General features: G+C 41.8%; 1 protein-coding gene across 6 annotated transcripts in view; it reads right to left on the reverse strand.

Moving 5' to 3' along the window:
* The window catches only part of SEMA5B (semaphorin 5B), a 264,183-nt gene that overhangs the window by 38,578 nt on the left and 201,979 nt on the right, over positions 1–23,626 (reverse strand). For all 6 annotated transcript variants that reach the window (XM_071435281.1, XM_071435279.1, XM_071435280.1 and 3 more), the window contains 3 exons: positions 19,995–20,130; positions 16,334–16,541; positions 13,996–14,203 (listed from right to left, as the gene is read on the reverse strand). In XM_071435281.1, the coding sequence (XP_071291382.1) occupies positions 13,996–14,203; positions 16,334–16,541; positions 19,995–20,130 (552 nt within the window). The remainder of the gene's footprint in view (positions 1–13,995; positions 14,204–16,333; positions 16,542–19,994; positions 20,131–23,626) is intronic.

Below are 23,626 nucleotides of genomic sequence, written 5' to 3' on the forward strand. Positions count from 1 at the left end.
ATATCTTTGAGCCCCATGTAATCACACAGCAGGCCAAATCTCACACAAAGCGACCTCTGTGACTATGTTTTCTGACACTGTGTCCATCCGAAGGGGTTAGACAAGCAGAATTAGCCAATGGACTGGTAATAAAGGCTTTCTATTAGTCTTGGTCTCTGCTGGAACAATGGTTTCATTTATAATCCCAGCATCAAGATGTCAGTTTGGAAAAGTCACAGCAGAACATTATTTCTAAGCTTTTGGCTGCTTTGAACACTGCTGTATTCATTTTCCTCCTGAATCCATATTTACAGGCTAAGTGTGTGTTCCCAACATGTGAGCTGCTAAACAAAAATATCTAGGGCTATTACTGTCACTTAACAGTGAAGATCAGTCACAGAAGTAGTCTGTACCAATAAAATTCAGCTGTATTGGTCTTTCCCATGAGTTGCTTTCAAATTGTTAATTTTCATTAAGAAAATATAAAGGTACAAGTCACATCATGCATGTATTAGTGAAAGACAAAGAGAGGACTAAACCTAAAAATATTCACAACACTATTTTTAATCCCTATGATCCATTCTCTTCGTCACACAAAAGGCCGATAAGATCTTTCAAAAAATCCCAAATGACTTGAAAACTGACAATTAGACAGCAGCAAGGGACCAGGGGAAAGATTCAGTTTGAGAAGCTAAACAGGAGAGTAATAAAATGTAATCTAAGGCAAGGTATCAGTATGATTAACGAAACATCAAACCCCCCCCCAAATGCAATGAGATGTGAACTGTTCCCTCCCAGAAATCTTTGAAATCCTATTAGCCTGTAATCAGCTGCAAATGAAAAAGCAAGTCCCTCACACACAGCTGAGAACACTCTATTAGTCTGTACTGACTCCACAGTGATTTGTCCCAAAGCAAACCCCAGATTGCTTTGATGTCTGGTACCCATTGCTTTATATATATCTATACACAGACACATTTATATTTTAATTATGAGTTTCCAGTTTGCTCCGCTCCTACATTTCCTCTGCTAAAGATTTCACACACAGAGTTGTAAGGAACAAAACTTCTTTTTCATGCTTAGGAAGGTAGTTACAATGACTGTCTCTACTGTATTTTTCCTTCAGTTGCTTCAGCACACCCAAGGAAAGGCAAAGATGATTTTACCCCAGCCCCAGGCAACAGAACATCAAATATTTACCTAGAAAATGTCTTGAGATCCTCAGTCCAAGGACACAGAAGGGACACGTGCTGCTTTGCTCATTACTTTGGCTAAAGACCCCTGTCCTGCTGTTTTGGCAACCCACACCACCCTCACTCACCAAGGGGGGCTGCTGCCACATCCAGAGCTGCCTTTGCTGTACAGCAGCCCCTCAGCAAGGACAGCACCCAGTTCAACACTGAGCACATCCTGGGGCATCTGCCACACTCTGAGGTGACAACTTGGCACCTCAGGAGGAAACAGGGCAGTTTCTAAAAGGTAGAAAAAGAGAAGCAGTGGACGGTGGGGGGGCGGGGGGGAAGGTCCTGCTTTTCTTCAGAGAGCCTTTTGGTCAGGCTTTCAGACCCTGACACCACATCCACTATTGTTCAGACCCTGACACCACATACACTATTGTTCCCAATTGCATGAAGCCATTTCACTGGGCACCCAGCGAGTTGAGAGAGGTCATTGTAATTCATAACGGGGAAGGCTGTTGTGAGCATCACCCTATTATGATACACATTTTCTCTGAATTTAATTTATAGGAAAACATGTGCTGCATAAATTCAGGAAATAATCTCCATATGTTCTGTGATGCAGCCCTCAGCCACTCTGCAGGCTGAAGCATAGCCCAGCTAGGCACTGACCACTCTGCTGGCACTGCCATAATGTATGTCATGGAGCTAATGGGCTGCTCTTGGCTGGGAGCAGCCGGCTCTGGATCCCTCACAGAGCTCTCACTGAATCACAGCCTGCACTCCCCTGCCACTGCCGTGACCCCCAGCTGACGGCCATCAGCAACCGAGCTGCACGGCTGCCAGGGGCCTGGGGATGGGCACTGGGAAATGCTGGCATGGCAGGCCCTGCTGATGGGCACTGGGAAATGCTGGCATGGCAGACCCTGGTGGTGGGCACTGGGAAATGCTGGCATGGCAGACCCTGGTGATGGGCACTGGGAAATGCTGGCATGGCAGGCCATGGTGATGGGCACTGGGAAATGCTGGCATGGCAGGCCCTGCTGATGGGCACTGGGAAATGCTGGCATGGCAGACCCTGGTGGTGGGCACTGGGAAATGCTGGCATGGCAGACCCTGGTGATGGGCACTGGGAAATGCTGGCATGGCAGGCCATGGTGATGGGCACTGGGAAATGCTGGCATGGCAGGCCATGGTGATGGGCACTGGGAAATACTGGCATGGCACCTGTTGGCTGGGAGCTGCAGCCAGCCCTGTGTGCTGCATCTGGGGTGTAATGAGTTCCTGTACCCAGCCCGGGCTCTGCTGGGCTGTCAGAACACACACTCTGTAATTTAACAACCATCACAGCCTGGGACTTCTCATCTCATGGCAGGCCTTTAAAACCATTTGAAATCTAAAAACAAAATAGCTATGCTGTCTGCCTCCCTTCAGGACTCAGAGCACACTCATCTGCCTCAGCTCTGGTGAGAAACCTGTTATATCAGCTGACAGCGATACACTTAGGGGTGAGGAGAAATTTATCTACTTAGGCAAAATTTTGCCCATTTTTCCCCCTTTTTAGGCAGGAAAAGCATTACAATGTATGTAACGCAAGAAAATGACATTTCTGGCAAATACTTCCAGTGAACACTTCAAAAGCCATCCTAATTTATATCCTTACAGTATCTTTGGAATATATATACATCCCTGTTTATGTCATTAAAAGGTAAAACCACATCAGGAAACACATACCAAAAGACAAATATATGCAAGCACACATGCATACCCAAATCAAAATGTTTCAGAAGTACACTGTCATTCTTAGTAGATCAGGCACCATGGTGTGGAAAATGCAAAGATATCACAGCATTTCCCTGTGCTCATAACACAAAATAAATTGAAATGTTTACATGTAAATACCATTTTGTATTATGATACTGCTGAAAAATCTCACAGAGGCCACAGTCTTGCAGGGCAGTATGTAAATACTGTGAAATAAGATACAAAGGAGTTTACATACAACAATGAAATTCTGATGTTTCAAAGGCAATGGGACTTCTGCCACTGGCTCAGTTGCCCGGGTTTTATATTGTACATAAAGGGAACATTTTACTTAAGCCTCCTCAGTAGCAGGCTGGGAATGACTCAAGGAACTAATGAGACACTATTCTGTTGTCTCCCACCACAATTCCCAGGGGTAGAGGGAACCCATTATCCCAGAAGACTACCTGAGCATAGCAGGTTAACACTGACTCTCTTACTGCTAATGACATAGTTAATGAAATCCTACTAAGTGAGATGCTTGTGAAAGTAAGATGATGATGATGATGATGACACCACATGGCCCATGCCCTGTTTCCCTCTGGCCATCTAGTAATCTCACATTCAGTTAGGACTTGGAACCTCCTGACAGTTATCTAAGAGGTTGGATTTATTTTGATAGGGCATTACTATCAATAGTGATTCATTTTAATTCATTGCCTCACAATAAATGCCTTGTGTGAGGCATAAAGGCATACACTGAAAAGTTCAATTGAAAAACAATTCCATTTGTGTCTCCTATTCAAGGTGTTTTTTTTCTCCAGTTCCTCATTCTCACTTACTAAGGTCATTTGCATGAAAATAAGATTTTGCTCCTAAGAGCTCACCTGCTGCCAGCTGTTTGGGAGCTGTAAGCCTCCCTGCTGTTGGCTGTTGCAATCATTTCTACAGCAGTGATCTGGGATAACACAAAGGATTAAGACTCTGCAACAGGGACACTATCACTAAAGTCAATGGAAACTCTTACCTAAGACTCAAAAGAGTTTTCATATGGTCTTTGACAGCCAGTGTGCTGAGCCTTCACTAATGGTATGTGCTGTAAAAGGGCTTCTGCTTCCAGTATGCTAATGCTGCCCAAGATCCATTTTTTCGTAATGTCCTGAATGACATCTTCTTTCAGAATCTTCATTAAAGCTTAAACATCTGTATTTAAAAAGTTTTTCATTCCCACTTTAATTTGCTCTGGGTCTAGACAACCTCATCTTTTGGTCATTTTTCCCTGAAAGTTAAAACTTTAGACTGAAAATGAATCATCAAATCAATGGAACCAGACCCAAGAGGTTAGGCTTTGACAGACCAAAGGAAAGAAAGAATTACTATAGCCTCTTCCCATTCTTACTACCAGACAGAAGACACATAAAAATGCCATTTTGTACCAAGAGCCACAAAACTCATTCAAAATATTTACAACAAAGACCTCTGCTCCTTTCATCTGCCAGGTTGTGCTTACTCTCCCAGTTTTCATTTCCTCTCTTTCATTTAACTTTTTATCACTCCTTTTTTATGACTAAAAGCAAATAGGAATGGAATGGCAGGACATGATGATGTGCAGAGGCAAGGCTCTAGACTCAAAGGCTGAGAAGTTCCTTCCCAAACTGTGTTTGCTCACAAAACCATCACTGCACCAGGAGACAGTTCTGCATTTTCACTCTTGATCTTGGAACCTGCAGTGAAGGTCCTGTTTGTCAGGGAGACACAAGAACTGTCTCTGTACCTGGTTCTTTAGACCCCATGGGCATCACCAGGCAGTCCATCAGAGGCACATCCACTGGTGCAGTGCAAACATTTATAACCCTGATCCTGCAAGGCACTGAGCAAGCTTCATCCTTGCTCAGCATCTCAGGAGCATGGGCAGTACAGGAGTGCCCCTTGCTCTTTTGGGGAATAAGATCTCAGAGTTCCAATTCCACGCTGGTTTGTTGCACTCTTAGAATGGTTACCTGTGAGGGAACAGCCCTTTGCAAGCAATAAAGGGGTTTCAGCTGAGTTAGTTGTACGCATGAGGCTGTGTTTGGCTGTTTCCTGACAAGGGTAGCTTACTGTCCCATTGCTAGCAACCTGCAGAGGGGATGAACTAAACAAATAACCATATTAGCTTCCAGCCAACCAAATCATAATTACTGACAACCTCAATAGCCCATGCAAGGAAGAGTGGACCTCTGTCTTCCCCAAAGCCAGATGGCATGAAAAGAGAAGAACGAGAATCAAAAGGATGATTGTGGTTTAAGAAAATAAGATTGTAAAGGGAAAAAAAAGCACCAGACATTCTAACAATACGCCTAATTTTGATACCTTTAAAAATTCAAACTGCAGAAATGAGTTAGTGATCTGTACGAATTCATTATCTTTCCCCATAAGAAGAGAAGCCAAGTGGAACTGAGCTGCTTTAGTCAGATGCTGGTCAAGTAGCAGCTTCATTTTTCAGTTGGTGAATATAACATATTCCATGCCAGATGTTACTGCCCTTTCCTCAAGACCAGTAGCCACATACTACATAAGGAATTCACAGGGCTATTTGTGGAGCAGAGCCCTGCTTGGGAAGAGCATACTGCAGCTCACAGGTACCACCACTGTGAGGGGTGCAGTTGATGTTAATCTGGACAGACAAGGTTTGGTATTTTGGCATGCGATATTGGATGCAGAGGCAGAGAAGCTGAAATGGGTATGTGTCATTTATCACCCACACATGCTTAGTATCAGTGATTGCTCCTCTGCACATGATTTGTTTTGAATGAATAAATTAAAGCCATGGTGTAAAGCAACCTCCAAAACTGAAGTCCATTTATGAGTCAAACACATGTTACTTATTAAAAAAAAGCAGTGCACAGACAGAGGATTTTCAGGCAGTTTCATCTCATTTTCTTTTCCACATCAGGGAAACTCTTGCTAGAGTTCACCTTCTGGCCTACCATTTTCAATATCACTTTAATCGATTGAGGTTTATAGATTATGGCCCTGCACAAGCTACACAACTATTCCATTTCTTACTTTCTGACATCCCATTCCATCATCTTCTAGCAACAGTGACTTGTTTATTGGATAGGAATTTATTTTTATTTTTAAAGCTGTGAAATAAAACAACATTCCATTTATTCAAACATGAAGATTAATGCCATCTCTGATTAAATCTGGATTTATGTTTACATTAGTAAAACAGATCAGTAAAAAAAAAAAAAAGAGTGTTCCTTCATGAACACTTTTAGAAACTCTTGTCACTGTGCCAAACAAAACTGACCTCTAATAAAAACAAAAGTACAGAGGGTCTCTGACTACCAGTGACAGGATCATTCATCCACAAGAAAACTCAGATACTATTGAAGTCCTAATGAAAGGAATAGCCAGAAGGAATTCCTGAATGCAGGGCATGCTTGTCGGGGTTGCAGAGTACCACCATTTCCAAGCCTCAGCAGGCTTTTGAGCCTTAAGAAAACATGCTCCCCAGGGCTGCCATATGGGAAGAGGCAGAGGGGACCAGGCATCCTTTTGGAAAGGCAGCTTGGGCAGATCAGTGCACTCAAGTGTTACTCGCTGTCTCTGCCCTGTGTCAGTCAGTGTCTGGAGGCAGCTGTCACATCAAGACGTGCTCTGCTCCTGTGCTTCTGCTCTGTGGCTGCAGATCTGAGATCTCTGTGAGCAAACTGCTGGAGTTTGGTGGTGTGGGTGGAGACGGGCAAAGGGTGGCTTAGGCAAGAGCAAATCCACTGCATGAGAGGCAGACAGGTGCTTTATGTAGCCTCTGCACGACGCTGATGGTTTAAGAAGACAAGTTACACTAAAATGGGAACATAGGATGGGAAAGAAAAATGCAAAGACAGAAAACTTAGAAAGCAGTGTGAACGATGATAAAGAAACCTGAAAATAGCCTACAGTTGTCACCTAGTCTGCACAAAATAATCCATATTCAAGCAGCTCCTTTGTGAAAGTAGGATTTTGTTAAGATCTGGGTAATTATTTTCTGCTCAACAAGATGCAGATTAAACTGGATAGAGCCTTTGTAGATTAATGTATCTTGGAAAAGTCAAATAAATATTAGACCATCCATTACAGCCTGAGGATCAAACACATCTGCCTTCTAATGCAGGGATATTTAAACACTGTATAAGGGGCAAAATGGTTCTGCTACATATTCTCCAGTGCTTCTTCCCATGTAATTATAATAACACCATCAAACAATGTTCATTCCTCTTTTTAACAAGAGAACATCACTTAAGTAAACGGATATTCTTGAAATCCAGCTTTACCTCTTGCAGACTGGAGTGTTCCAATAGTTCTACAATACTTGCTATTTTGATAGAAGATATCAGACTGTACAATATTACATTTTTTGATAACCCATACATATTTTATGTATTTATATGTACTTCAGTTTTAAACTGAAGCCAGCAAAACCAAATTTGCTCTGACTCCAGATACTTCCTCTTCCCCAAACAGGTAAAACAGCACATCTCCTGATAAAAAGTTAATGATGCATCTGTAGCAGTACATTAACTCAGTATTAATATTGGACTCATTTGTGTTTTGCCCTGCAAATTCTGCCTGAAGCTTGATACAAGAAGAAAACCAGCCACAGCAGCAGTAAGACTGCAGATCTTTCATCAGGAGCCACGTTACTGAATCTGACCATTGCCTAGAATACAAATCTTATGACAAAATAGTAGCAAATGGCAAGAATTGACAGATGCAATGGATATCTGCCCTAGGGCTTGCTGGTAGCTTTAGTTATTAATCTTGTTTGTATAACAATAGCATTGATGTCATCCTAACATAACATATTCCAAGAAAACGACATGCTTTCCTGTCAGTTGCCACTGTGTTGAAAGTAATTTCACACAGCCCACCTAGCAGGCATCAGATGGTAATGACTTTTAGACAGCATTGATCTGAGCTGGCCTACAGCCAACCTCCTAGAGGTAAAAGGATCCATACACTAAACTGTTCCTAAGTCCTGTTGGCAGGATGCTTTAAAAATAGGGAGCAAACAAAAGCCCTGGCATGTTCAACCTGTATCCTCCCTCCTGGCAAACCCGAAACGACTTGGCAACCCAATCATAGGAAGGAGACAAAAGGAAGTGAGTCCTGAAATCAGCTGATTTTGTTTGGCTTCTTCTGAAATGACCTTTGTCTGTTTCAGCAATTGTATTACTCTGGACTCCAGCTACTGCTAAATTCCGCTTCTGTTCACTCAGGGTCATTTCCAGACTTCAGAACTAAAAGTGGGAGCCTAAAAGTGCACAGGCTGCTTAAAATTAATATAATACATGTAATTGGTTTGAGCATTTAGTAAAAATGAGAAAAACTGTAATAATTCATCTGGTTGGGAGCAGATGAATTAGCCCCTTCCTATTTTGTATCCTGTCTCTTTTTCAGCAGCACATACACCAGAAATCTGAGCACAGGCTTATTCCTCAAACTCAGCCTCTTGCTGCTTTCCCTGCTGGCCCTGCACTGCATTTCTCTCCTCACTATAATTTGTGATTCCTTCATACTTAAATGCCATCTACAAAGTATGCTATTTTCTTTCTTCCATGCCATTAAAGATAATGTCAAATAAGATGAAACTGAAAACCAATCTCTCTGGCATCTTACAGGAAACATGCCCCAGCTCACTACCTCACTGCTTATCCTTGTCTGCTTTTTATTTCCAATTTCAGACACATTCCTTTCCCAGACCATTCAAGTGAAGCTCTTTGACTGCTATTCTGAAAGCCACATTCCTTAGACCTTACCATCCCTTCAAACCTTAGACGTCCATATCCTGCAAATAGTATGGATGCACTTAACTTTACATATATAAACAGCTACATTAAAGAAAATGGGAGTAATTGCCTGCTACAGCAGATGCAAATGTGTTGTCAGGATAGAGAAAATGGTATAATTTTGTACTTCTATTTAAAGAACACAGATCCATTTCATCTACAAACTTCATTCTTTCCAAGAGCTTTAGTGATCATGGTTCTGTTTGATGTCTTCATTCTCTGTCAGTGGGAGTCTCGCTATTTTCTTAAATGCAACCAGAATGTCAAACCAGATGTTTAGTGATTTATTCTGATGTATTATTGGATACTGTGGATGACAAAACATTGGGCTGAGCACTCTCCTTTCTGCCTATGAAGTCTTCCAAAGCTTTTCAGCATTATTGGTGATACAATAATTAGCTAATTCCCTTAATTGTGGAGAGGCCATATCAGCCAGAACAGATGGAAATTAATGATTAAGCTTTATCACAACATTTTTGTAGTCTGTTACCTTTCCTTTTGCCTCTATTTTTAAACGGATACTCAATGTGCTGAATATTTTTTTAAACTCTCAGGCAGAAGATCTTCAAAACAAAATCTGGGCCAGATTTTCAACAGCCTCAGCTAAGAAAAAGTGTTGGATTTTCAAGATCTTTGATGAACAATCTGGCCATCAGTGTCGCCTCAGCGATCTGCTGGATGCTGGGCTCCACTGAGCAAGTGTCCCTGTTGTTCCCTCCCCTACCTTTTTAAACATTTTTCTTTTTACCCAACAATAGTTTATTGCTTGTCTTTCAAGGAACTATCATCATTCTGACGAAGAAGTTAGAGGATTTCCAGGAAAATTTTTTTACCTCTTCCCAGACTATGTTATTTCTCCAAACTAAATTCCCCAATAGCTTTAGTCCTGAAATATGGTAATCCTGTAATTCAGGTTTTAGAATCCTACATTTAAGTGCTTCACTCCTTTGTTACAGAGGATTTTACCTCATATAAGGCTTAAAAAAAAAAAGAAGAATGTACCATTAAACTCCAAAGCAATCCTCCATGTGATATCTCAAAGCCCTCAAAGGTGGAGGTGGTACAGTGATTGTGCTTGGAGCTACAGTAACACTTTGGAGAGAGACAAAGAGGGCAGAAAACTCTCTGCTTCTTTAGTGTAGCTGCTGACCCTTTTCTTCCAAAAACTCCCTGGAGCCATTTCAGGAGTTACTCACCTATATGTACTTAGTTTGTGTGATCACTGGCCTAGAGCTATTTAGAGGTGAGCTGTGCTTCTCTCACTGATATCAAGTCAGCAAATAAGAGTCCTCGTCAGCTGAGTCATTTCTGCCAGCTTTGCATTAAGTACCATGGCTGGAGGGGATGTTCAGAAGAATTTAGGCCAAATAAGAGGGCAAAAACTCACCATCACTCAAGAGCAAATTCCTACAATCCAGTCAAAAAGCAGGCGAGGGTTCAGGTAAGAGCATGTCATAGCTGCATGCAAGAGGACCTGGCTCTGGAAGCAGGAGGATCCACACTGCATGAAGGTAACCTGAGGTGGCACTGCCACAACCTGGGAGATGCCCACAGCATGGCAGGGAGAGCACAGGCAAGCCAAACTATCCCCAGAACTATGCTGTACGTCCAAAACTGCAACCTGCTTCATGATAACTGCAAGTTTTATGCAGAAAAAAATTATGGAAGGAGAAAGAGGAAGAAATGAACATCAAAATAAAGTGCATTAAAATAAACTGCTCAGGACAGGGAGAGGAGAAGGAGTGGGTATTCAAGAGGCTGTCTGGTCTTATTTCCAAACATTTTCTTTTCCTCATTTAAATGTGTAATCAAAATCCTTGGCCCACCTCAGGGTTTCCATGTGCTCAGAGGCCCATGGTTCTGATGCTGCAAAGAGTCAACAGAAAGAGATCATAAACTATTCCTTGTAACAACCAGCTTCATTTTCCTATCTGTCTGATTGCAATTCTAAAAATGCATAACTGCACCTCAGCCTTTGAAAAAAATTACTAAACTATGCCTTACAGATACATCCCACCTGAAAATAATGCTGCAGATCTGAAGTCCTCAGCTCTGAAATTCAGATTTGGGATTTTGTTCAGGCGCATTCTAAAGATACAGTGGTGTCAGTATTGGTTGCAGTACTGGTTCTTCAAATATTCCTCACCAAAGCTTGGGGGCAACTTGAAGTAAAAAAATTGAAGCTCATTTGAAAATTGCAGGGAAGTTACAAAGATTTCAAAGCCATGCAAAATTCAGCAGCAAGCACAGCCAAACTACCACCCAGCAAAGCAACCTTCAAAACATTCTGCATATTCAAAGGGCTTGTAGGTTTTGCTCATGTTGGACATCTTCCTAAGAGTCTCCAGTGAGTGGGGAACGGCAGCACTCAGGAGAGCAGGAAAGACAAACACCAGAAACACACACGCACACCCTGCAGCCAAGTCCAGCCTGTAAATTTGGGCAGCTGACATTACAGATGTCTTCCTGTGTCCCTGTTGCTAAGAGTGGCTGTTCTGAAAAGACAGACTGAGACAGGTCAGTGGGCACACACAAAACACTGCTCAGACACCCACTACATCAAGACACGGGGCTGACTTACTGGTCACCATTTAAGAGATTAAATTGGTGCCGTGTCAATAAACAAACAGTAAAGGAGATGGCAGAAATTCTTATCCCTTTCCATCTTCCTGTTTGCTGTTTGCTGCTGTTTTTCCCTCTGCCCCAATTCTGAGCCTCAGTAGCAAGCCCCGAGGTTTTAAAGCTGCAGAGCAGCAAAGATCGCTGGTCGTGATCAATGCTAGGGTCAATTTTCTCTCGATACGATTGCCTGTTCCAGGGAGGAGGAGGAGGAGGAAGAGGAAGGCAGGTTGAAGGCAACAGCTCTGTATCAGCAATCATAAACCCACATCAGCCCCCAGGGTCTAAAAGGCTGAAAAGTTTCCTGATAAGAGAAGGCAGAGCCTACAACAAACAACGCGGTATTCCTGCCTGGGAGGCACAAATTCTCTCCATCACCTCCAAGCTTCCCGAGCCGCCCCACCACAACAATTACATTATAAAAGCTGCTGAAACCAGAGCTTTTCAAGGAGGCCAGTCACGAAGTCACAGCACAACAAAAAAGTAAGCAGGGAGTATTGTAGGGGCGGGAGCCCTTCTACCCATAGTGGCTGAATATTGGCGGGTATTAAATATAGACACAACAATAAGCAATAAATCACAGCCCAGGAGAAGTGCCAGGTGGAATGCACTGGAGGAAATTAAAATATCCTTCTTGATATTGTTCAGGATTGAAAGAAATACAAAGGAGGTCAAATTGACTTATCACCTACATAGCCAGGATGCTAAGGGGGGGAAGGGTTCCAACACCTGCAGCTGAAAAATTTGCACTTGAAAATTTCCTAGATAAAAAAAAATAAAAAAGGGAAACTCTAAGTCTAAAATGTAACAATAATATCATAAACATTCTCTCAAACAAATAAATAAATGATGGAATTTCTTGGCTTTCCTGCATTTTTTTTTCTTTCCTTTTTCCAAATGCACAAGACTCACTCACAAGGATGGTTTGCAAGGTACACAAGAACACTAAATTGTCAGCACTCAAATTCAGCAAATTCTGGCCTCCCACATCACACCCCACCATGCCATCAGGACCTATCTAATGTACCTTGCTATTGCCCAGATGATGATTTCTAGCATGAAACTAGTCAATGGAGGCAAAATTTGAATCTCCCAACCCTGAAGAACTGGGCCGTTTTCTCATTTCACTCAAAATTGCCTCCAGGAAGTTTGTTTTAGAAAAAAACCAGCAGTGGTACACAAACTTCCCAGTAATTTCAGCCAGGCTTCAGTGCCATACAGTGCATAAAACTGAGGCTGCTTTTGGTCACCAGCAGGCAAGGGAACCTCTGTGAGGACAGGTTTTTCTTTTGCTGGGATAAGCTTATACAAGGCTGCTCTGCAGCCTCCAGGACCTAAATATGGTGGTCCTGTGAGATAACCCACCTGTCTGCTCTCCAGTCACTTCTTTTTTCTAGCTTGCCCCATTTTAAGGCAATTCAGCAAACATCCAACATTTGAATTTTAATGGAAGTGTCATACAAAGTACTTGGGCAGGCTGAAAATAGGACAGCATCTATAAATTACTGGAAAGCTGAACTCAAGATTAGGAAGGGGAAAGGAAAGGAAGAACTCATTTCTCTTGAAACTGGATCATATATATGTATACACACATAAATATTCTCAGACTGAGACTACAGGACAGCCTGAAAAGGACAGCTGTTATGTTCTACCTTTTAAAATCTCTGCTTTTAAGGGCTAAGGAAAGGATGGCATTTTCCAGCTGTGGTTTTCTCTTACTAAACACTTTTGTGTCCGTCTGTTTTAGACATGCATGGATTTAGACAAGCTGATAGATAAACTCTACTTGTTGAAAATAAAGTTAAGGTGACATTTTCTATATCAGTTTTTTTGGCAGGAGAACAGGGACATCTTGCAGTAGGCCATGGAAGAAGGAATCTGTTTAAATGTTGCTAACAAAATCCTTCCTCTTGTCTAGCACAGAGGACATCAGTTTCACACAAAACTCTCACAGAGAGAAGCAAGGCAAAAGTATGAGAGGAGAAGGAAAAGTATTTTAAAGAGATGTAAACAAGTAAATGCCCACAGCACCCAGTGAGACTATTTCAGCATCTGTCTCAAACAGCTGCTATCACATTTTCACCTGCTTAAATGGAGAGGCACCATTTGGATGCAAAAACCTTCTATAGTCCTGTGTAGAAGATTGCTCTGGAGCCAAGGCAGACAATTAGAAAAAGTCATTTTTCCTACTCCCTTTATAAGGTAGAATCAAGGCACAGAATCTATCCAGGTGTAAGAGGTGTCACACATAGTTGAGATGAACTATTGATTTCCAAAAGCAATAACAAGTTGCCACAGAGCCCAGCCCTGCCTAATCCTATGTTTGAGAGGTGATCACTCCGATAAGCAAGGAAAGGCTGGCTGCAACCCAAATTCAAAAACCCTCAGCCATACTGCCAATAAGAACCACCAGGAAAACACATGGACTTAATAAAAGCAACACTATAATATGATGTTGAAAAAACCCCACAAAAGCAGAAGTAAATATTGTAAACCCTTACTTGGTAAACATATGATTAATTTCTGAAGAGGACTAATTAACATTTACCAAAAAAAAAAAAAAAAAGCTTATATTGCTTATCCTCATTGCTCCTGTTATGCATGTATCTGTCAGGAGATGCACTCCAGCAGGGATATATTAGAGCTGTAAATTTACTTACCCTTCTGTTCTGTACATGGAGCATCTCTCCAAAGGAATTTTTAGCACTCCATTATTTAGACCCACAAAGAGCGACCTGTCGCTGTGTAGGATTTGGAGACTCTTGATTGCTTCCTGTTGTCCATCAGGGAGGATCTGCATTTCCTCTAAATAACAACTCCTCAGACTCCTGTTGGTGGTAGAAAGGGCCTTCAGGATGGTGCCATACTCTAATAGAACAAGAAACAAGGCACAAGTAAATCTTAGAGGCAGTGGCTTCATTGCATACCTGCCTAAAGAGGGAAATATTAGTGTCACCTTTACAGAGCTGGTTTAATGTAGTTCTGGGTCACCTGCTGCCCATGGTAGAGAGCTCCAGCTATATCATTACAATCCTCAGCAGAAACCACCTGAGAATGCACTTAAATGGGAATTCAGAAGGATGGGAACCATCTGGACAGTGAGCACCTGGCAGTTTTTCCCAGTTGGAGCACTGAGGCAGGGGAGTCTGGTCCCGTTACCAGAGAGTTACAGAGCAAGGTGACCCAGAATGGCAAGAATCATTTCTGGTGCCTTTAGTCTGTATTTCTAGTGGTTTATGGAGCAGATTAGTGTGATTTGATGTCATGACAAATGACAACAGATGCAGCAGCCCTGCTGGAAAGCTCTGAGGCCTCCATAATGACTGCATGGGTCACAGACCTAATTGATCCTCTCCCTGGAAGAAGCCAGCTTGACAAGGGGATGTTATGGCATGAGGAGCGCATACACAGAAACATACATGTTTGTGCTCACAGTGCTCTTAGATAAACAATTTAAAGATCTGCTAAGCTGTGGGAGATTAATGCACACCACTTTTCACTGATACTCCCAAGAGGACTGTCAGCCGGATGGTTCATGAAACTTAATCTTTCTGTTCCAGTAACTTCTGCACTGGTGCCAAAGCTCAGCAATTTATAATGTTGGGGTTGGCCACCATGTGAAGTTTCCCTTTCACTTACATGTGGAACAAGACAAAAGTTTGGGCTCAGTTAGTCTCAGGACTGAGTTTGTGCTCAGGGCTGCCTCTACTGAAGCATTTCACAGGTTTAAACATTTTCAGCAGATCTTACTCTTCAGCCACCACTAACCAGGGCCATAAAGCAAACAAGAGTAAGTAGTTAAGGTTATGGCATTGGACCTTTCTACACTAATGATATGAGGCAGGAAGTATTCCAACTTTCTGTAAGGCTTTGTAGCTTGTACCCCTCACTTTAAATATCAAGATATCATATTGGCAGAATCATGTTGAATTTCCATTTAAGTACAATCCTCTCATCATAATCAATGTTCAAGGAGTTCCCATACTGGGAGTGTTGCTAGAACATATAAATAATAAACCAAGACAATTACTTTTGAAATAAGTGGTGGTAAAAGTTAAAAAAAATTATAACACAGTCCTGAAGATCCATTCTCCTAAACATGAGAATAAGGCAATGACTCTGCATTCAGATGTGGGATTAAATGAACACTTATGGAAACTATCCATCTTATTTTAAAGTCAAAGCTTCTGCTGCAGAGGATAACAACATTATACCCATTAAGCTGGCCATATGCTCTGATTAATCAAACTATTTAATTTAACCTCTATCATTAGTATTACTATGGGCTAAGACAACAATTTATAACACTTTGTCCTTCTTCAGCATTTTCACTTATCCAAGATACCTGTGCTTTTCAGAAGAGGCAACAGGTTCTGCTAATTAGTGGATGGAAGTCAAAATCAAGAGCCTAAATCATACACTTAATTCTACCACTGGCTTGCTATACTCCCACAAAAAAAGCACTCAGCTTCCCTATCTGCCTTAAACTTCAGTGAATGCCCATTCCCAAAAGCACTGGGAGGGGACCATGCTACAGTCCCCTGTATATACACCAGTGGGACCATGAAAGTGCAAAGAAAGACACAATTAAATCCCTGGGCAAGCCTGGAGGTTATGCATTATTACTGCTTATTTAGAGACGGGTCTGTCATAGCACTAAGAGGCAACTGACATGCATGAAATCACATGAGCATTCCAGCCATCTCTGCTCTTCCCCACTGTTATTTATTAGCCTGATTAGTTGAAATGTGTTTTTATTAGAGGGAGAAAATATTATTGTTCTTTTTAAACACAATGGAGATTTACAGTCTGATCACTTGGGACTCTGCCTCAAGTCCTCCATCCTGCTTTTAATTTACTCAGGCAAACAACTTCCATGCAGTTTTGTACCAAAATCATATTGAATGACAACTGTGTAAGGACTTCCCAATTGGACTCCCAGGGCTGCTAGGTCTACAAGCAAGCAGGAGGAACTGTTCGAAGCCCTCACACTCTTACCTGTTCCAATATACATGACATGGTAGAGGGTATCCTTCCCCTGAACAATATCAACCACCAGTTTGGAAAAGCGAATGCTGTCCTGAGTCACGTAGGGATCCACGGTCACTGGCTGCACCACGTCGTTCATCAGGAACAGGCGCTGAGCATCCTGCAGAACTCTCTCCGTCAGGTTCTCGTTAGGGCTGTCATCATTCAGTGTCCCACACTAAACCAGAAAACTGCATTTCAGAAAGTGCATCATCTACCCAGCCCAGCATGGAAACTCATGTCCTGTTGATTTCCTGGGGAGGTGGGTCTGTGTGAGGGTCACAGGATCAGGCATGTAGCCTGATCATAGCTCCTTAGCCCAGATTTGGCCTTTAGCCCACTCTATGAAAACCTTTCTCCTAGGTCCACTGACCAGCAATGTGGAGTTTCATTCCCTTGTGATACCCTCAACCAGCACAACAGAAGGGCAAAAGCCTTCAACAAACCATGGAGAAAAAGAAAGAATTAAAACTAGCGGTAGAAACATTTTAAGGTGGCAGTGGAGAGAAAGTTTTTGTGGTGATAAATCCTTAAAATATTTCAGACACTACCTAGCATCTCAGTCTGTACAATGAACAAAACCTGGAGTTTAAAAAACCTAAAAATGGACTGGTTTTGCAAAGAGCTAAACTTGCCACATTGCTTTTCTTTGATGTGCTCCCCTCTGGACAGGCTCCCCCAGCTGCATCTGAAGCAAGGCAGGTTCACAACAAGCTCCCCCCACCCCTTTTCTCCTAACAGCAAATACCAGATCAAGCCATGACTACCCATCCTCCAGCACCAAGGGAGGCACTGAAACAGGACTCAATTCCCTTGTACAGCAAGAACTGGGAATTAAAACAGCACATCTTGTGTCTTTTAAACCAGCAGATAATGCATTTTAAGGCCTGAGTTGCCATCTTAGATTAATCTCTATAACTCAATATTTTCAAAAGCTAGTGCTACTCTTTTGGTCCATGTCAATTCTTGGGGCTGGATCTCACTCTTCCCTACAATATCATGCCTGGAGGGCAAAAAATTTATCACTCCAAAAGGCAGCAGGGTGACTGGCTATTTATCTTCCCAAGACCATGGGAGACAGTGGTACAACCAAATCCTGCCAAGTCCCATACTCAGTCGATGAACAACTTCACTACTCACTAAATGAAACTCACACCTGAGCAATTTCACTAGAAATAAAATCCTACACATTTATTTTTCCTCATTTTGGATCCAGGTGTTTGGGCTTTCCTTGAAGAAAAGTCAGAACACTGCTAATGAGGATGCTGATTTACAGCAGTTGAGCTGCAGTGTACAAATTCCCCATGTGCATACTCTCCATACACATCACAGCAACCCTTGGAGGTATTGCTGCCTTTCCTGGGTGCACCACGCAGCCCTTCTCCCACTGTGTGCTGAAATGAGTTGTCAGGGATTAAACACACATTCACACAGTAAATATGGATTCCAGTGGCTGGTGTACTAAGCTTTACAATAGTCTAGCGGTTGTGTGAAGTTATGTTGGTTCTCACAACCTATGAACATGGTCACTTTTAAATCAATTTAAGCATCTTCCTGAATAGCCAGATTAAGGAAACATCTGTGGGTTTTTTATGTGTCCTCAGGTGGGTTTTAATACTTTTTTCTATTGCAATGGTCTTTTTTTAGTTCTTGACTCATCCCAGATTCTAAAGAGTACTTAGATCTCTCTCTTTTGTTGTATCCTATGCTCCTTGTTCTCACCACTGTCTTCCTTTGGATACTTTTCTCCCCATTCACTTTTCCTTCTAGAGCATCACCTAAAAGGAGTCCCAGTAGCAGGAATGTCATTGTTGGTTTTGTTTTCTGTTCTCAGCAAGTCACAGATGATTCTTTTGGTCTATTGGCAGCTCATGTGCTGACGCAGCATCCCTCTGATTTGGTTTAATGTTGTTTTGTTCTAATTTCCTGATTATCTATACTGTCCTGGTCTTCTGCATCCTTCAGTATTTCTCCTTCCTCTCTGCAAGAAAAAAAGTTCTGGCATGCTTCCCTCATCTTTCTTTGTGAACACTGAGGCACAAAAATTAATTTAATGTTTTTGCAATATCTGCCTCTTCTGTCACTAAATTACCCTTGTCATCTCCTTAAGGCTCCTCACTGACCTCTTGTTCCTTCTATACTTGAAAAACATCTTAATCTCTTCTTGCAATCTTCCTTTTGTCTACCACATACCTCTTTTTTCCTTTCCTTATTTTCCTCTGACCCTTTTCTTTCATCTTGCTGCTGCAATCTTTATACTCCACATTTTATCTGATACTTTTCTCTACATGGAAATGCCTTCCAAAGTCCTTTACTATTCCTTCTGGGTTAGCCAAGCAAGGGACAGAAATTCCTTGATTCTCAGTTTGCCATAATATGCCCTTTAAATTAAAAAAAAAAAACCAAACCAAGAACAACAAAAACCTAGCTATGTTTGGGCATGGCTGGACCTTCAGCAGGGCTTTGTTTCTTGGTTTTGAATGCACCAAGCTGAGAGGGTGATCAAGAGGCCAAGCCTGTCCCACCTCATACAGGCAGGAGCCCTCAGTCAGGTGCCAAGAGGGAATTCAGGAGAAGAAATCAGGTTCCTCAGCAGGAAGACAAGGCTGTCCCTGCCTGCAGCAGAGACCTGTCTCCCATCTGCTCTTGCTGTGATTTCAGGCAACTCTAGAGTTCTTTTTGGAAGGTCCTTGACATCATCAGTTTGAAGGCAGATGGCACTTGCAGGCAGCCTCAGCATATTTGCCATAATAAAGGAGAGCCAGATTCAGAAAATCAGGCTGAAAGGATTTGCCATGGGGAAGCAAGGACATGAAGAAAAGTGCATCCTCCCCAGGATTCCCCTTCTGGGAAGGAGCTGAGCTGTAAAATGGGCTCATGCTCCAGAAGACTCAGGGTGGTCAGGGCTGTCATACACATACTCTGCCCTACACTGACTGGATCTGGTGATAAAGCAACTGAAGCTGTTTTATAATTTTCAAAATTACTTTAACTGATAATCCTGGAAAGTTGCTCATTCATAAACTCAAAGATTTTTAAAAGGAGAAGGAACAATCCTGTGACAATCCTCATGTGTCCCCTTCCACCAGTTACTGTGGCAACATGTCCATGGCTTCTGGCTGAGCTACCATGTGTTAGAAAGTCATTCATCTTCCACTGAAGCACTGGTAGCCTTAGGGGCCCTATCAAGTGATGGAAAATTCATCACTTCCTTGCAGAGTCACAGTGGTTAATTACCTTTCTTGTTTAAAAAATATAGATTGTCTCCATTCTAGTTTGACTTTGTCCAGCTTCAGCTTTCAGTCCTCCCCAGTTCTAGTAGGGACATGCCTGATGTCCTCTTGTGAGAATCACATCCTCAGAGCACATGTCAGTGATAAGTGCAACAGAGATTTAAATCATTCATTATTATAAAAAAACCCAGAACATTTTTATTATTCCTTAAACCATTCAATTTTTGCCATGAATTCTGTGGCAAGGAGTTCCACAGACTAAAACACTCATAAATGTGGAGAAATACAATTTATCTGTACTGTGGGTCTACCTGGAAAAATGAGCCCTACACAAATCAACCCCCTGAAGGGACAGAACATCAGAGGGACTGCAGCAAACTGAAGGGCAACAGCAGTACCTGGAAATTTGGGATGGGGTTCAATGTTGGCAGCCAGGCTGATCTTGGGTTTTCTTGGTAGCGGAAGGGGCCATTAAATGCCTGAGTAATGGCACTCAGATTGAAGGCACACACTGCTGAGGCAGCTATGCTGTTTCTGGAAAAGGGGAGGGGAAAAAAAATCAATTTAATCATTAGAACATTGACATTTTCATCATAACAGACATCAAACTCCACTCAAATAAAATACATGTAAATTGCTAGGTAGATGTACAGTGATACCAATCTCATAGGGAGTATAAATAAATAAATAAATAAATAAACTGTAAAATGCAGATGACTTGCGTGACAATTTTGAGAATGAATTTAAAGTTTGGTTTTAAAATGTCAGAGATGAAAGGGCCATGGAAGCAGTTCTGACAAGAAAGGTGAATACAGTTTAATTTGCATGGATTATTTGTGTCTGGTTTTACTTTTATTTTTTTAACAACCCATCTACAAACAAGCTAATTTTTAATCTGTTGTGATTTCTCAAGGTGAAATTCTGTTTCTACAGGCTCCTGAAATCTTCAGCTATAAAATATATCACCTAATATTATATTTATATATATGCAGTGGAAGGGAAAAGGTGACAGTGACAAACCAGCTGGTTCTGACAGCAGCTCAGCATGCAAAAAGGTCTGGCTAATTCATGAAAACCTCTGTTTTCAAATGACCACAGTTCACTTCTGTGTGTTCCCAGGTGGGAACAGGATCTGTCTGGGGCAGACTGTTGAAGCACACTCAGCCAGGGAAGGCACAGCATGATGAGGGAAGTGCTGCTGTGGGAAGGACTCTTTGGAAAGGAGTGTGTTTTAGTGATGCTGGGCTGCCCAGTCACACTGCACACAGATCACTTGGCCTTTGCTGCTCCATTTCAGGCCAGGAGGACTCACTTCTGCAGGGACCTGAGCCAGCTCATCGCCTCCTGCCTCAAGAGGGTTGGAGGGCACTTCCTAGATGGTGACCTTAACAAAACTGACTCACAGGGACATTTGATAAGTGATGACCTGAAATTCAAACCTGCTCCCAGTTCTTCCCTCCTCCCCCTCCCTTTTTTTCTTTTTTTTTTTTTTTTTAAGAAAAACTACACGGTTTAGAGAAAAAGATATCAAAATAAAACTAAAAATAGGGCCAGCATGAGAGACTGATTCATCACGGTGCCTTTTAAATAACCCAAGCCCTTCTGTATGAATCTTTTTGCTAATTAAGGCAATTTGAATTCCCTGAAAAGAACACTTTTTTGCTTTTTTTTTTAACTAAACCAATAATTACACTCTCTTGCACACACAAAAAAAGCCTTTCTTCACCATTCCAGGCTGGAAAGCAGAAGAACAGATTCTTTCACAGCATATTTCTTCCTAGCAATACAACATTAGGAAGAACTTCCTGCTTTGCCTTCCCATTCTCTGCTCCCCCCTGCCCCTTGCATCCCCAGAATGATGGAGTAGCTCACTTTGAACATGTCAAAGCAATGCCAGGCAAACCTTTCTCCACTTTTGTCTGAACACTGCTGATGCAGTGCATGCTCACAGACAGCAGCCTTTAAGACAAACCTAATGATGGATGACAAGTAAATGCCTTGAGGCGCACACAGAAAAAAAAAAGACAATGAGGGAGAAAATGAAAAAGGAAAAGAAAGAATAAAATTCCACTAGTCTAATGAAAATACTTAAAAGAAAGAGAAAAAAAAAGAATATTTTTAGGGACCTGCTAAGGACTTCATAGTTTAACCTTTTCTCTTGGCTGGAAAGGAGAAAGGAAAGAGGTTTTCCATTAAATCTGTGGACCATTTTCTTTTCCATCTGTGGCCTGGCATATTTCCCATGCCTCCTTATGAAAAGTTTGATCCCCGTCTCAAGCCAGTGACATTAACTGGTGCAGCTGGCCCCTGTGTTTTGGTGTGAAGTGCAACTTCCTTTATTCCCACCTTCTACCTCCTGTGACTAACTAGCTGGTTTAAAGAATGGGTTACGTTCAAAGAGGTTTTAACATTTTCTCTATTACCTCCCAGAAAATTTTAATAAAAACATCTTAAATATTTCATCAGCAGCTTCCCCCAAAAGCTCTCTTTCCCACTGATTCAGCTGGGTATAACATAACATGAAGCAATAAATCTATACGTGGGTGTTGCCACAACCATTAATTCCCCTTTTTTATAAGATGACCCTAAATTGATAAACATGAACCTTCCAAAGTAAAAAATACCTGTAAACATCAGCAAAAAAACCCCCAAAAAACCAAAAACCACCAAAACCATAGTTTTGTGTTGCATTGGCATTTTATCACAAAGAATCTCAGACTGGTGCATAAATTAACCCTCTTTGGTATGCAGAGCTCATGTAGCATGATATAAGTCCCAGTGAAAGTTAAAAGAATAATTACCATTATTTCTCTAGTTGGATGACAAATTGGGGCATTTTCTCTTTGAACTTTTAAAAGAACACTGTGTTGTAGACCCAAAATGCTATTTGATCTAACTTCAGTTGTTATCAATTACTAATCTCTTCAATTACACAAATGTTGCATATTATATTATATTGAAAAGATAAAAGAGAGATCCTACATCCCTGATGTACAAAGAATGCTCAAGTGTCCCTTGAGGAGACAGGTAACACTCATCACATCTCATGTTAAACTTGGGAGATGGACACAGCAGAAGAGAACTGTCCCAGCCAAAGCTAGTCTATGTCTCCCCTTTGATTGTCCAAAACCATCACCAATTTGATAAATAAAACACAGTTATTAATAGTTTTCTCATTTCCAGCTTCCATTCTTGGCTGGATGAAGGTGCAAATGGATAGATAAAACATTATCACTATGGGCACAGAAGTCCTCTCCAACAGCAAAAAAAAAAAAAAAATGGAGGGGGTCAGCTCAAGTGCCCAAAGCAGTAGCCAGATTTCCTTTTAATGCCCAGGAAGTTTGGCAAATATCCTCTAAATGATTTTAAAGAATGACTCATGTGCCTTTCAATCTGAGGACAGCTCTTCCCCTAGCCCACAGTCAAGGTGCAGTGCTCAATCATGTTTATTTTTTCTAGTTGCTTCTCTGCTGGCTCACTTTGACTGACATTGGCAATGGAACAGAAAAAAAACATGGAAGAGGATGAGGGTGGCCAAACACTTACCTATTTCTTGGAATTTACAGAGGGGGAAGAACATTCAGGCTCTGTTGACTCACAGTGAGGCTCCCAACAGTGCTTTAGCTCAAGGAGTTGGGGCTGATGCTTTGTGACTTCAAGGGCTGAAGTTCAAGCCCTGTCACACCAGGAGGTGACACATTAAAACAGGAGGGTTTGTACTTCAGCAGGGCTTCACTGCTTTGGTTTTCTGTGGGCTCCCTGGGAACAGGCCCTTATTCATATTGGACAGCACTGCACACAAAAACCCCAAACAAGTTGGCTGCCCAGCACAAGGAAGGCACTTTGAGCATTTGCCATATGGACTAACTACTCAGATTTTCATTCTCTAGTTTACATGTCAGGCTAACACCCCCCTGGAGAACATGTATTATTGAAACTCAATACCATGCAGACTGGTTATAGCTTGAAACTTATCATCCTAGCCTTAGGCATCGGAGAAAAAGTTATTTGAGCTTTCCTGACTTAAAAA

This window comes from Agelaius tricolor, unplaced genomic scaffold (assembly GCF_023055355.1).
Source record: "Agelaius tricolor isolate 1412-34295 unplaced genomic scaffold, bAgeTri1.0.p SCAF_10, whole genome shotgun sequence".
In the NCBI taxonomy this organism is placed as follows: domain Eukaryota; kingdom Metazoa; phylum Chordata; class Aves; order Passeriformes; family Icteridae; genus Agelaius; species Agelaius tricolor.